The 14591-nt window shown below is 50.6% G+C and overlaps 1 protein-coding gene across 1 annotated transcript; it reads right to left on the reverse strand.

Annotated features, from left to right (window-relative positions):
• Positions 1–270: 270 nt before the first annotated feature.
• LOC142924246 (uncharacterized) lies at positions 271–6236 on the reverse strand. Its single transcript, XM_076066232.1, has 2 exons — positions 5399–6236; positions 271–509 (listed from the first exon to the last, which is right to left on the reverse strand). Exons 1-2 carry the CDS (start codon positions 5871–5873, stop codon positions 271–273), a joined length of 714 nt encoding a protein of 237 aa, XP_075922347.1. The 5' UTR covers positions 5874–6236.
• Between the last annotated feature and the right edge of the window lie 8355 nt (positions 6237–14591).

Below are 14591 nucleotides of genomic sequence, written 5' to 3' on the forward strand. Positions count from 1 at the left end.
CTGTTCCTTCTCCCTGGCATGGCAGCAGAAAATTTTTATCTAAATTCTCCCACTTTTGGCCACTCCTATCTAAAAATGATCTTACCTTTGGTCACCCTGCCGTAAAAAGGTGTACACCACAGTTAGTCGATTGGCCATTTCCGTATTGTTACATGACGTCGGTAAATATAGGCCAAATACTCTGTAGACAGGTTCTCAAGATCTGCCTCGAGTGGAGGTCCCTCCACAAGCAGTGCTGCAAACAAGCAATTGCAATGGTGCACCTGTACCTCAACTTACTGTGTTGCTGACACCACCACTCCACGGTTGTTCCTTAGACTGTCTCCGAGAAGCCATCGAGCACGACGCCGTGTGCCCCTCGCCCGGCTGGCGGGGCCTTGCAGAGGAGTGCGAGCGCCACAGCTGCTCTGACCTGGCGACCGCCATCATCGCTGCCGTGGCCCCCATGCCGCTGAGGAGGCTGGACCATGATGAGGGCTGGGCCGAGACTGCAGGGGATGCCCAGCTTCCTAAAGGGCGAGACAACAGCGAGGGACGCTCGCTCATGGAGCACGTGTTTTACTGAGTGACTGTCACCCAGCATAAGCCCCTAAATAAATAAAAATGTTGACACTGGCAGTAGGACTGCCACTTGTCTGGTTTCGACTCAAGACAGTCGAGGTGGCAGGAATTAATATGTACCGATATCTGGTGGAATTCTGTTTAAGTTTATTACAATTTAGTGCACAGTATTGATACACCGAAGGTCCTAGGCTGACTGAGAAATATGCCTGTCTGGGTTTGGTCTGTAGAAAATGTGTCAATCCTTTCTGGTTGTGGTCTTTGCAGGCACCACTGTGCATTGGGCATGGTGGCGGTGGTAAGACGCACCTGTGATCCAACAGAATGGGAGCGAGGTTTGTGGGTTGTATGTATGTTGAACTTATTTTTCACCATATGTTGCCAACCGTGCTAATCGGAGGTACATTAAGACATCTGTGTGTGTTATAAATTATAGGTTGAATGGTCTTTAGAAGGCAGAACAGCAAGTGTGGTGGGGCGGGGATTCGGAGCTGGTCTGGGGGAGGGTCTGGTGGAGGTCTGGGGGGGGGGGGTGTTCAGGGTGGGTCTGGTGGGGCTCCAAGGTTGGTCCAGGGTGCTCCAGTGGGAGTTCGGGTTTGGTCTAGGTGGGGTCTGGGGTGGGTTTGGGCAGGTCCCAGGGAGGTTTTGGATGGGTCTGCGGGGGTCCGGCATGTGTTTGGGGTTGGTTCGGGTGGGGTCCAAGGGGGTTCAGGGGGTTGGGGGGGTCTGGTATCTGGCCGGGGCAGTCTAGGTTGGGTTGGGCAAGGTCTGGGGTGGGTCCTCGGGGTTCCACGGTGGGTTTGGTGTGGGTCAGCGGTGGGTTAGGGGAGGTCCGGGGTGGGTCCGAGGGGTTTCCTGCGGGGTATCCTGGGTGGGTCTGGTGGGGTCTGGGTTGGTTCCAAGCGGATTCTGGGTAGGTTCTGATTATTTTTTGGGTTGGTCAAGGCTGTCTCCAGTGGTATGGGGTTGGTCCGGAAGGGGTCCAGGGTGGGTTCGTGGGGTATTTGTGCTATCCTCTATAGAGACTGGTAGTGTGCACCATTTGTGCATTTGACTGCGGTGTGATGTTAATTACTTTGCTGTCTTCTTCCTTGATGCTAAGTCAATGTATTTAACATCGCATAAACGTATGTTAAATGTTGCAGATTTTTTTAATGTTTGTATACAGTGAGGGAAAAAAGTATTTGATCCCCTGCTGATTTTGTACGTTTGCCCACTGACAAAGAAATGATCAGTCTATAATTGCAATGGTAGGCACGTTTATTTGAACAGTGAGAGACAGAATAACAACACAAAAAATCCAGAAAAACGCATGTAAAATTTTTTATAAATTGATTTGCATTTTAATGAGAGAAATATGTATTTGACCCCTCTGCAAAACATGACTTAGTACTTGGTGGCAAAACCCTTGTTGGCAATCACAGAGGTCAGACGTTTCTTGTAGTTGGCCACCAGGTTTGAACACATCTCAGGAGGGATTTTGTCCCACTTCTCTTTGCAGATCTTCTCCAAGTCATTAAGGTTTCGAGGCTGACGTTTGGCAACTAGAACTCCCTCCACAGATTTTCTATGGGATTAAGGTCTGGAGACTGGCTAGGCCACTTCAGGACCTTAATGTGCTTCTTCTTGAGCCACTCCTTTGTTGCCTTGGCCGTGTGTTTTGGGTTATTGTAATGCTGGAATACCCATCCACGACCCATTTTTAATGCCCTGGCTGAGGGAAGGAGGTTCTCACCCAATATTTGACGGTACATGGCCCCGTCCATCGTCCCTTTGATGCGGTGAAGTTGTCCTGTCCCCTTAGCAGAAAAACACCCCCAAATCATAATGTTTCCACCTCCATGTTTGACGGTGGGAATGGTGTTCTTGGGGTCATAGGCAGCATTCCTCCTCCAAACACGGCGAGTTGAGTTGATGCCAAAGAGCTCCATTTTGGTCTCATCTGACCACAACACTTTCACCCAGTTGTCCTCTGAATCATTGGCAAACTTCAGACGGGCATGTATATGTGCTTTCTTGAGCAGGGTGACCTTGCGGGCGCTGCAGGATTCCAGTCCTTCACGGCGTAGTGTGTTAACAATTGTTTTCTTGGTGACTATGGTCCCAGCTGCCTTGAGATCATTGACAAGATCCTCCCGTGTAGTTCTGGGCTCATTCCTCACCGTTCTCATGATCATTGCAACTCCATGAGGTGAATCTTGCATGGAGCCCCAGGCCGAGGGAGATTGACAGTTCTTTTGTGTTCCATTTGCGAATAATCGCACCAACTATTGTCACCTTCTCACCAAGCTGCTTGGCAATGGTCTTGTAGCCCATTCCAGCCTTGTGTAGGTCTACAATCTTGTCCCTGACATCCTTAGAGAGCTCTTTGGTCTTGGCCATGGTGGAGAGTTTGGAATCTGATTTATTGATTGCTTCTGTGGACAGGTGTCTTTTATACAGGTAACAAGCTGAGATTAGGAGCACTCCCTTTAAGAGTGTGCTCCTAATCTCAGCTCGTTACCTGTATAAAAGACACCTGTGAGCCAGAAATCTTTCTGATTGAGAGGGGGTCAAATATTTATTTCCCTCATTAAAATGCAAATCAATTTATAACATTTTTGACATGCGTTTTTCCGGATTTTTTTCTTATCTCGTCTGTTAAAAGCTCTAACAGATAGGTGAAAATCCTCCCCGTAGAGGTTATTAATTCTAGATTTGAAGCTTTCGTGACTGGAAGGTTTCATACTCTTTGGTCACAGCTCATCGAGACGCTGACCTTCCTCAAAAGATGCCGCGACAATATATAAACCCGATCGTCTCAGAGTTGTGTACTCAACACAGATTTTTTGCTGACTTCCACCTGAAGACGGAAGCTTGTGTTGCCTCCGAAACGTCGTGATTTAATTGTTTTTTTTATTTTACCTACATGACTTTACCGAATAAAACCAAAGAGTATGAATCCTTGCAGTCACGAAAGCTTAAAATATAGAATTAATAACCTCTACGGGGAGGATTTTCACCTATCTGTTAGAGCTTTTAACAGACAGCGAGATAAGAAGTCACAGCTCATCGAGACGCTGACCTTCCTCAAAAGATCCCACGACTATATAAACCCGATCGTCTCAGAGCTGTGTACTAAACACAGATTTTCTGCTGTGACTATTCCACCTGAAGACGGAAGCTTGTGTTGCCTCCGAAACGTCGTGATTTAATTGTTTTATTTTATTTTACCTACGTGACTTTACCGAATAAAACCAAAGAGTATGAATCCTTGCAGTCACGAAAGCTTCAAATCTAGAATTAATAACTTCTACGGGGAGGATTTTCACCTATCTGTGAGAGCTTTTAACAGACAACGAGATAAGAAGTCACAGCTCATCGAGACGTTGATCTTCCTCAAAAGATGCCGCGACAATATATAAACCCGATCGTCTAGAGCTGTGTACTCAACACAGATTTACTGCTGACTTCCACCTGAAGACGGAAGCTTGTGTTGCCTCCGAAACGTCGTAATTTAATTTTATTTTACCTACATGACTTTACCGAATAAAACCAAAGAGTATGAATCCTTGCAGTCACGAAAGCTTCAAATCTAGAATCCATCTATAGAGTCTACCAGATAAAGCTTGAGTCAACACTTTTCTTTACTTTGTGCCGGTGCACGCCATACACGTCCACCCTGCTCTTCTCCAGAAGCGCCCCAATCGCCCCATCTCTCCCCATGATGTCACCTCTCCCTTTCCTCGTAACATCATCCTGAGACTCTACCCTTGGATCGCGTGAGTATTTCTATCCTCGAATCACGTATCAACACTAGATTACCTCCCTGTGAAGAAAAAGTCGTCCTCGACTAAACAGAACCCGTGCAAATACAAGGGATTTGGGGGAACCCTGACAGAAAAAAAAACACTTTTGTTGGTCAATAAACAAGCAATTTAGACTCAACCGGAGTCCTGGACATTTGTGTGTGTAGGTGTGGAATGCCTGTGTAGAGTAGTATGACGGCGTGACGTCATGAGCGCTGTGAGAAGCAATGACGTCATGTCACGGGATATACTTTAGGGGGACCCCATGACGAAAGAGGGGTCACGACGTTTCGGCCACAACACAAGCGGCCTTCATCAGGTGAAGGGGGCGAGACTGTCTGGTAGGACAGTGCTGTGTTATTTTATTTTATCAATTTATGAAAGAGGGGTCGTTGTGGTATCCCGGGATGGTGAGCGTCTGAAGAAGGTCTCTCCTACTCTTTGGTTTGGTAAAGTCACGTAGGTAGAAAAATAATAGATCACGACGTTTCGATAGCAAAAAAAAAGTAGTTTTTTCTTGCTGTGGTTGTCCCACCTGATGACGATTGCTTGTGTTGCAATCGAAACGTCGTGATCTATTTTTCTACCTAGGTGACTTTCCCGAAAGAACCAAAGAGTATGGATTCCTGCAGTCACGAAAGCTTCAAATCAAGGTTTCTCCTGCTCGTGACCGGACGGTGTTGACTGATCCCCTGTCCGGGTTCTACGAGCAGGAGAGCCGAAGATATAGCCAGGGGTAGGGCTCAGAGAAGTATGCAAGAGCCCGCTAAGATTACGTGGGGTGTTGGATGAGCCCCCATTCCGACTCGAGTGAGAGAGCCCAAGAGATAGCCCAGGCTAGGAATACATAGAGCCTGAGGTCCGCGTGAAGAACCGAGTGTAGGGACACCTACCTCTGGTGTGTTTTGTTACCCCTGTGTCAATAAACTGGCGCAAGCCCTTACTAAGAGTTCAGTATACAAGTCGTCCTGCATCACACAACAACTGGTGCCAGAAGTGTCTCCAGCCTTCGCCGCCATGTTAAATGGCGGTGAAGAGGAAGTACCTACCTGTGGTGAGGTTCGACGATGAAGACGGCATGGAGGATGTTCCCGCAACGTCCCCGGAGTCCGGGGCCCCGGAGATGCGCCCCGTGGAGCCAGGCCAACCGGAGCAGGAGGCAGCCGTGGGTGGCTCCTCACCGCTGCCGAACACCTGGCATATCCTCACGAGCCAGCTCAGACAACTTCTACAGTCCGCCGCGCAGCTCGTCGCGATGATGGTCGAGGTGGGAGCCCAGCCGCGTGCACCCGACACTTTTTCAGCGCGGGAACGGCGGATTCCCGCCATTGCGCCTCCTGCCTCGTTCGTATTTAGTGCCAATTCTATAATGGACACGACTCCGGAGTTGGGTGCCATTGTTCCGCGGGATTCGACGCAGCATTCAGGCACCATTTTGTCAGCGACACCGCAACCGGGTGCCATTTTCTCTGTGTCTCCGCAACCGGGCACCATTTTTTCCACGACTCCGCAACCGGCTGCCATTACCGATGTGACTCGGCAACCCGGCGTTGCTATGGCTCCTGCAGCGGCGTGGGTGCGCCCTCACCCGTAATTACGTCTGGCGGCCATAAACTCCGTCGCTTGCCTCCCGTACGCCCGTTCATTGCGACAGGCAGCGATAGGATGGCTTTCCAGGACCGATTTGATGCAGCGTAATTTTCAGTAGGGTGGCCCATGGACGAGGCTCTCAAAGTGCTCCCCACAGCACTGGATGACAGAGCTTTAGTGGCGTTTAAATCCATTACACCGGTGGATAGGGCAACGCTTCCAGCTGCGTATGCTCAGATGGCTGCTATCTTCGAGCCGCCTTCCAGTGCGCGCCTCAAGTTCTGAATGCGGAGGTGAGAGGAAGCCGAGACACCGCTCACCTTCTGCAGCTCCTCGCTGGCGCTGGCACGGGCAGCTTTCCCCAACATGGATGGATCGGCGCTGGACTCGCTGACTCTTGAGCGGTTACTCTCCCTATGCGGGAGCTGGGAGTTGTTCTTGCAATCGCCAAGGAGGCCGACATTTCATCTCTGAGAGTGGCGCAGGGCATTCAGGCACACCTTGCCCTATGCCAGTCGCCCAATGTGGCGGCGTGCACGGGGGTTCCGGTGCCCGCGGGGGCTGCCACGCCACAGGGGGAGGATGGCTTCGCTGCCTTCATTGCGGGCGACCAACGCGGGAGAGGTGCCGGGAGCCGCCGGCCAGAGCAACGGTGGCGGACGAGGGCTCCTCGCTCGCAGGGGTCGGCGTCCACTGCCTGCTTCTGCTGTGGTCAGCAAAGCCACATCGCGTTAGGCTGCCATAACGCCCCCGGGGCCTTCAGCAGGCCCTCATCATCCTCCGGCTCCACGTCAGCGTCATCATCCGGGCCCCAGGCGAGTCGCGAGGCATCGATCACTCGGCCGCTCCCCTCACCTCACTCATCTAGCGGGGTTATAGTTCATGATCACCCGGCCATCACTAAGTGCTCTGCTTCGCCCCGTGCTCGTTCGTTACCATTCGCTGGGTGGCCTAGGTGGGTCCATCAATGCAATGCACTCACGCCTCGGGTTGTAGCAGCCACGGCGGGTTCCCCTGCGGTCGCTGGTTATGTCCAGGGAGTGGAAGTACGGGTTTTGGTGGACACGGGTGCGTTGGCCACTATTATATCCGAATGTATTTTCGGGTTGTTGCCACATAGCATTGGTCCATTACGGCCAGTTCAAGGGACTTGTGTTGCCACCAATGGTGGTAGTTTGGGCATTTTCGGCCACATTGCCGCCTCGATCAGGATTGGCGATATCGAATTGGAGGGGCCCATTCTCGTCTCAAAAGAGTTGGCGGTGCCATGCCTTTTGGGGACGGATTTCTTGGCAAAGATGCCCATTCGTATTCTCATTGACCAAGGTTGTGTGGAGATCCCATACGGCCGTCGGTTGCACTTTCTGCATTTTCCCACCGTGTTGTCCCCCCTTGTCGCCAGTGTATGGGCTTTGTCCAGGGATTCTATGACCATTCCACTTGGGTCACAAATTTTAGTACGCCTGAGGTTGCGCAATCCCCTGGATTTGCAGTCACCAGATCATAGTTAGTTCATAGTTCATTTATTTGGTATAGCCCTGTGAGCCATTCGGCTCTTGAATCGGGTGCAACCGCAACAAACAAAAACATGAACAAGAAAAACATCTTAAAGTGATTATGTGACTGTGCAAACAGAAAATCCAGGAAAAAAACATCAAAATATTCCTGAAATAGCACCGTACACCAACGCTGTGTGCAAAAATCCCAGTGGGATGCAAGTCAAATAACAACAACCACAAGACAACTAAGATTAAGGCCATCAGTCTAACTCCGTACTACAATAAACAAAAACATGGCCAAAACAAAAAACGTTTTCGAAATCACCAAAATAAAAGCCATAAATGCAATGTAACAGTGATCATAGGGACTGTGACCGAATTTTTAACAATAAACTACATAAATAAATTATAACACCAAAATCTAGAGCCATATTTTAGGCCACTGAATAGCAGTGGCAGCTAGGGGTGTACAACTCCTCTAGAGCAGTTTTGAGTGAAGATCTCATAGGTAGTAATTCAAGTTGCAGTTTATTGGCATAGCATTCCAGACCCTGGGGGCATCAATAGCAAAGGCCCTTCCTCCGGTTTTTGTATGGCAATAGGGAATGTGAAGCTGGTAAATGAGCGAAGACCTGAGGTCAAATTTGTTCTTTGAAACAGAGAGGAGATCCAGTAGGTAGTCTGCAGATTTTTTTGTAAGTACATCGTGAATAAATAAGATCTGGTGCACAAGCCGTCGAACATTAAGAGATGTTGAGTTTGACCCAATGTAGAGATCACAGTGGTGAGTCCTATATGGGCAGTTCAATGCAAATCTTAAGGCCGAGTGATAGATGGAATCAAGCTTCTTCAGTACAGTACTTGGGGCTGATTTATAAACGATGTCACAGTAGTCAAGTAGAGGCAGTATGGTAGCTTTTATCAATTCCAAACGGAACATTGGGGGGAAGCAGTGCTTGTGTCGATACAGAAAACCAATGATTATTTTTGTCTTTTTACCAATATAATCAATGTGATCTTCAAAATTAAGTTTTGAATCCAGGATGACCCCATTGTACTTATAGATCTTGACTTGTTCAAGATCTATAAGTATCAGAGACGAGCATTCTTCTTTCTCCCTCTAATTACTTTTCGAGGACGTCCTGTTTGGTGGGTGCCCTGACGGCCGTGTCAATGGACCAGGACCCCTTTTTACAGATCCTCAATTCAGGCTCTTCACAGGTGATAATTCCGGCTGGCACCGTTTTGGCGCACGCAACCCCAGCTCCTCCACTCAATGACGCCGTGCCGGCTGGGGGAGTTGTGGCGAGCGTGATGCAGGATGGGAAGATTGACGCGTCTTGGATTGATGCGCTGTGTCAGGAGAATGCTCTATTGTCCCCTGAGGAGAAACAGTGGCTCTGTGCGCTCATTGAACGGTTCACCGATGTATTTAGTCGGAGTAAATTCGATATTGGACGTACGACCCTATTGGAACATCGCATAGACACAAGAAATTCGCCCCCTATTTGGCTAAATTTGCATCGTTTCAGCCCTAAAGAAAAAGATCATGTCCATTTGGTCGTTGTTGGCAGCAGAAATTATCTCACCTTCTACTAGCCCTTGGGGCGCCCCCATTGTGCTAGTCACGAAACAGCATGGGAGTCTCTGTTTCTGCGTCGATTTCCGGAAATTAAACAAGGTTTCGGTGGCTGATGCCTATCCCCTGCCCCGCATGGATGATTCCCTCGACGCCCTCAGGGTGCGTGGTTCTTTTAGACCCTAGACTTGCTCTCAGGCTTCTGGCAATTGCCGTTGGACGAGGCCTCTAGACCCCAGACAGCGTTCCGCACACCCCAGGGGCTGTTCTAATTTAATCGGCTTCCTACGGGCTTCTATTCAGCCCCGACCACCTTCCAACGTCTCATGGAGATGGTTTTGGCGGGTCTGCAATGGGAATCTTGCTTAATTTACTTGGACGACGTCATTGCATTCAGCCATACGTTTGACGAATACTTGCGTCGTCTTGAGTCGGTCTTTGTCAAAGTACGTGCTGCGGGCTTAAAATTAAAACCACAAAAGTGCCATTTGTTACAGCCATCGGTGAAGTATTTTTGGCCATATTGTTAGTGCGTCAGGTGGTCACCACAGATCCTGAAAAGACAGTTTGCATTCGGGCGTCGCCGACTCCCACATCTGTCGCTGAAGTGTGCAGCTTCGTTGGCTTCGCCTCGTATTATCGCAGCTTTGTGTGCGATTTTGCCATGGTGGCGAAGCCGCTGCATGCACTGTTTGCGAAGGGTCAAAATTTTTGCTGGGGCAAAGAGGAGGAAGCGGCCTTTGTAGCACTTCAAATATCCTTGGCGGATGCGCCGCCCTTGGGGTACTACGACTTTTCCATGCCCTTCGTACTTGACACTGACGCCAGCAACACAGGCATTGGGGCTGTCCTGGCACAGGTGGTCAATGGTGTGGAAAAAGTCGTCGCGTATGGCAGTCGCGTTTTGTCCCCCGCTGAACATAGGTATTGTGTGACTCGGAGGGAGCTGCTGGCCATTGTGTTATTTGTACAACTGTATAGGCCCTATTTTCATGGCAGGCAGTTCACCGTGCGGACTGACCATGCGGCCCTGCAATATTCATTGCGGATCGATCAGCCCTCGGGTCAGCTGTCCCACTGGCTCGAGGTGCTGCAGGAGTACACCTTTGACATCATCAACAGGAAGGGGGCACAGCATGGAAATGCTGATGGGCTGTCCAGGTTGCCTATGGAGGGCGGGTGCGCGTGTACCATGGGTTCGAGTCGCTGCAGGGCCCCAGTTGACACCACGGCTAAGTTGATCACAATGGCCGACACGGCCCCCCCTCCAGGTGTGTTGTTGCCTGCTGATTTTGGCCTGGGTCTCCCTCGGGATGATTGGGCTAAATTGCAGATGGAGGACTCCTCTCTGCTGAGGCGGTGACGCCGTGTTGGGCTGAGCGCCCGGAGTTCAGCTCCGTCAGCCACTCCGGTCGTCGCTGTGCACAACGGCCTCCTTATGCATTGGGATACAGAACTGGAGCGATATTGTGTAGTCGTGCCCACTGCGCTGCGAGGATAATTGACCTGAGCCATTCACGAGAAACTCATGCACCTTGGTTACCATTAGACTTATTTGAATGCTAAAGCAAAATTACTACTGGCCAGGTGTGGAGAGCGACGTGGCACTCCTGTTGAAAGGTTGCTACGATTGTGCGCGGCGGAAGGCCCCAGTTGGCCGTGATTGGGCCCCGCTGCAGTCCATCCGGGTTTCTCGTGTTAATAAGCTCGTGGAACTCGACATTTTGGGCCCATTCTCAACATCCCAACAGGGCCACAAGTACTTCTTGGTGGGTGTTGAATACCTCACACGTTGGCCTATGGCGTAGCCTTTGGTGGACCAAACGGGCTCGTCCATCACCGAGGTGTTTGTGCAGGGTTACGTTCTCAACAAGGGTGCTCCCGAACTGTTAACCTACCAGGGCCGTAATATCTCTTCACGACTGCTCAAGGAGGTCTGTGACCTTGGCACCAAGAAAAGTCACGCCTCGCCCTATCACCCTCAGTCCGATGGGATGGTCGAACGATTGAACCACACACTCACGTCCATGTGCCACCATGTGAGCACGTCCCAGTCGGACTGGGACTTCTTCATTCCGGGGGTCCAAGCAGCGTACAGGCTGCCCCCTCATGCCTCAACGGGTTTCTCGCCTTTTTAGTTAATAGTAATAGGTTTTACCCTTTTAACTGGTACAAAAACTGACACCTCTATTCAAGGCATCATGTTTGCAATAACCACAACACAAGCAGTCAAAATGCAAACAAAAGAGACAACTCTGATAATAATATGCACTGTCCTTGAATTTGATTGGTCCACACCCGAGACGGCTTTTCTTAGAGCCTAGTCTCCACTGGTGTTGGACCAGAAGACGCCAAAAGGCGTACAACTCAAAAACAGCACACTATCAGAGTATTGAGGGCTCGGGGTGAGCATTTACATTATGAGACCTCCTTTGCCAGTAACAAGATATAGTAATAGGTTTTACCCTTTTAACTGGCACAAAAACTGACACCTTTATTCAAGGCATCATGTTTGCACGGTCGAGATTCAGAACCCCCGATTCAGGTACAAATGGACCTGGGATTCTCGAAGAAGGGATCCACAGTGCCCGCTCCAATGAAAGCCGCACTTGAAAGACTGTGGGAGGCACGGCAGGCGGCCGTTGATAATTCGGCCAGCCGGCAAGCGGCTAACGAGCGCTTTCCGAAGCATCAGGGCTCCGGGCTTCCGTGGGAAAAAGGGTAAAAAGCATGGCTTCATTGTCCCCAAGTGCCTGTTGGAACTTCCCAAAAATTACATCACCCTTGGCAGGGCCCTGTTGAGGTTTGGAGGTCGCCAGCACTGGATTGTCCACCCATCTCGGCTGAAAAAAGATGTGCCACCTAGCCCTGTTGATTCATCTCCATTTCCTGAGCGGGCCAGGATGATGCACAAGTTAAACACTCTGTCTGTGCACTCACAGAACCTCCCCGAGTAGCTCTGGAGGCACCGCCTCTTCCTGTTGGAGCCCCGGCGACGGGCCTGTCGCCGGCTGATGCTCCGCCTGCCCCGACGACCGACACCGCATGTGGGAGCGGACCGGCGGCTCAGACGCGCTCAAGGAGCATTCGGTTCCACAGACCGCCTCCGTCTGGGCCCGTTGTCATCGGGTTCCAGCCGTCGCCATCGTAATCGGCGCATTGCTTCGTGAGATGACCGGCCTTCCTAATTTGTCATTCTGCCTTAACATTCACCTTTGGTTCCCCCGCAGGCGGTTCCGCCTTCACACTTGCTTTCACATTGTTGTTATTGTTGTTATTGGTTGATGCCTGCTCACCGGGTTGGATGGGGCTCTGCTTTCGTATAGTTGACAGCCAGGACGGCTGATTTTTTTCACGGGGGGGGTAATGTACAGGAGTAGTATGACGACATGACGTCATGAGGGCTGTGAGGCACGATGACATCATGTCACGGGATATACTTAAGGGGGACCTCGTGATGAAAGCAGGGTCATTGTGGGAGCCCTGGATGGTGAGCATCTGAAAAGGTCTCTCCTGCTCATGACCGGACAGTGTTGGCTGATCCCCAGCCGAAGATATAGCCAGGGTTAGGGCTCAGAGAAGTCTGCAAGAGCCGGCTAAGTTTACGTGGGGTGCTGCTCTCCTCGGTCGGGCGGTGTTGGATGAGCCCCCTTCCTGACTCGAGTGAGAGATCCCAAAAGATAGCCCAGGCTAGGAATAGATAGAGCCTGAGGTCCACCTGAAGAACCAAGTGTAGGAACACCTACCACTGGTGTGTTTTGTTACCCCTGTTAATAAACCGGCGCAAGCCCTTACTAAGAGTTCAGTCTACGAGTCGTCCTGCACCGCACAACACCTGTATACAGAACAGAATCTAAGATAGCAACAAACAAATAACTGTAAGACAAGACGGTACACACAAGGGGTCAATCGGACCCCCCAACCACGACATGCAAACAACTGATGAACATCCTCCGATGTGAAAAACGACAATGTCGTTTCTATCTGCAGTCCCGTGGTCTTGCATCACAGGGGCCCGTGTCTGGGTCACCGGGCCTGCAACTCAGTCGGATGCTGTTTTACCTCCTTGGTCACGGGCGGCCCTGGGCAAGGAAGGCAACCTTCTTGAGGTTGGTTCATTGCGGCAAGTGACTTCCCTGACCTCGGCAGTGATGTTAAAGGTGAGTGAAGGGGTGAAAGTGCAGGTGTTCACAATAACCCGGTTTTGGTGAGTGTTGTGGGTATTCTTCCGAGTGTAGTGGCACGTCTGTGGTAAGGCTTTGACCGGTCCGGCTTTAGACTGGCGGGGTCCACACACCATCACTGGCGTTCCAATTGGACCCATACATACAAATTGGTGCCTGAGAATCTCCACATTTACAGGGCCCTGCCACGGATGGTGTATTTTTGGCGAGGTCACTAAGGGGACCAGTGGACAGTGTAGCCACGCTCTCCCACTTTTAAAGGCAGGGGCATCACTCCCTTTTGCCTGACCCGTTCATTCGCGTAATGGGCAGAAGCCACTGCAGTTTGTGCCGCCTCCCTCACTGTCTCCCACTGCTGCATGACACGTCACACCGCTATTGGCCATTTTGCAGCCCCAGCTGGGAGGTCAAGGCTGGCGCTCGATAGGAGGGTCAGGCTCCCTACTATACATTGAATAAAATGGGGAGTATCCCGTCGATGCATGTGGGGCTAACCAGTATGCTGCCAGGACCCTGCCTCTGTGTAATTCCCAGTCTGTCTGAGACTCATTGAGCATCTGACAGCATGGAAGTGATAGTGCGATTTAGTTGTTCCACCATCCCATCAGTTTGTGGGTGGTATGGAGAAGTGCGCACTTTCTTAGTGCCTAGGATGTCGCACACTTCCTGTATCAGTTGAGGAAAAATGTCTACCCTTGTTTGTTAGAAGTTTTTCAGGGTCACCTTTGTCCATAACATATCCCTGAACAAAAGCTTTGGCTATTGACTGAGCAGTTTGATCTTCCAGGGGCCATGCTACCAGCCATCGCGTGAAATACTCAACTCCTACTAGCAGATATTTGTGATCTCTATCGGTAGGAGGTAGGGGTCTCAATATATCCAGGGCCACCAACTCATTGACCTGCTAAACCTCGATTGACCGTAGGGGAACTTTGACCGGGGACGCTGGTGGTTTCCACCGTGCACATTCTATGCATGAGGCCGTCCATGTACGAATATCTGCCATCATGCCCGGCCAGAAATAATGTTTTAATGGTGTAAAGTGTTTTCAGCTCCCCCAAATGCAGGAGGCAGCGGCCATGCACCTCCACCACCAATTTTTGCATATGGAGGTTGGCACGACGACACAGTAGGACTGTGTGTCGATCTCCCAAAGAATCAACAGCCCTTTGTAATCTAAGAATGTCAAAGCTGTTGGAGGCCTGTCCTGTTCTGGGCTGGATTTAGCTATGGCTCGAATGAAATCATGGGTCTCATCTTCCCTTTGTAATCGACGCCATTTCTCTTGATCTCGTCCTAAATCACGATCGGCCAGGGGAGGGTCTGGTTTGCCTTCCCGCATGTGCACAGGTGCTGTGAGGCACGCCGCATCAGGTGAGAGTGGTTTACA

Source organism: Petromyzon marinus, chromosome 11 (genome assembly GCF_048934315.1).
Source record: "Petromyzon marinus isolate PM22_M1 ecotype Great Lakes invasive population chromosome 11, UKy_Petmar_22M1.pri1.0, whole genome shotgun sequence".
NCBI lineage: Eukaryota > Metazoa > Chordata > Hyperoartia > Petromyzontiformes > Petromyzontidae > Petromyzon > Petromyzon marinus.

What these genes read in the sequence shown, in the direction of transcription:
- LOC142924246 (XM_076066232.1), bottom strand. Translation starts at nt 5,873, where the DNA reads ATGGCAGCCGGTTGCGGAGTCGTGGAAAAAATGGTGCCCGGTTGCGGA. An exon ending in ATCGTCGAACCTCACCACAG is followed by an intron (nt 510 to 5,398) that starts GTAGGTACTTCC and finishes CTCGCCCTTTAG; the next exon opens with GAAGCTGGGCATCCCCTGCA.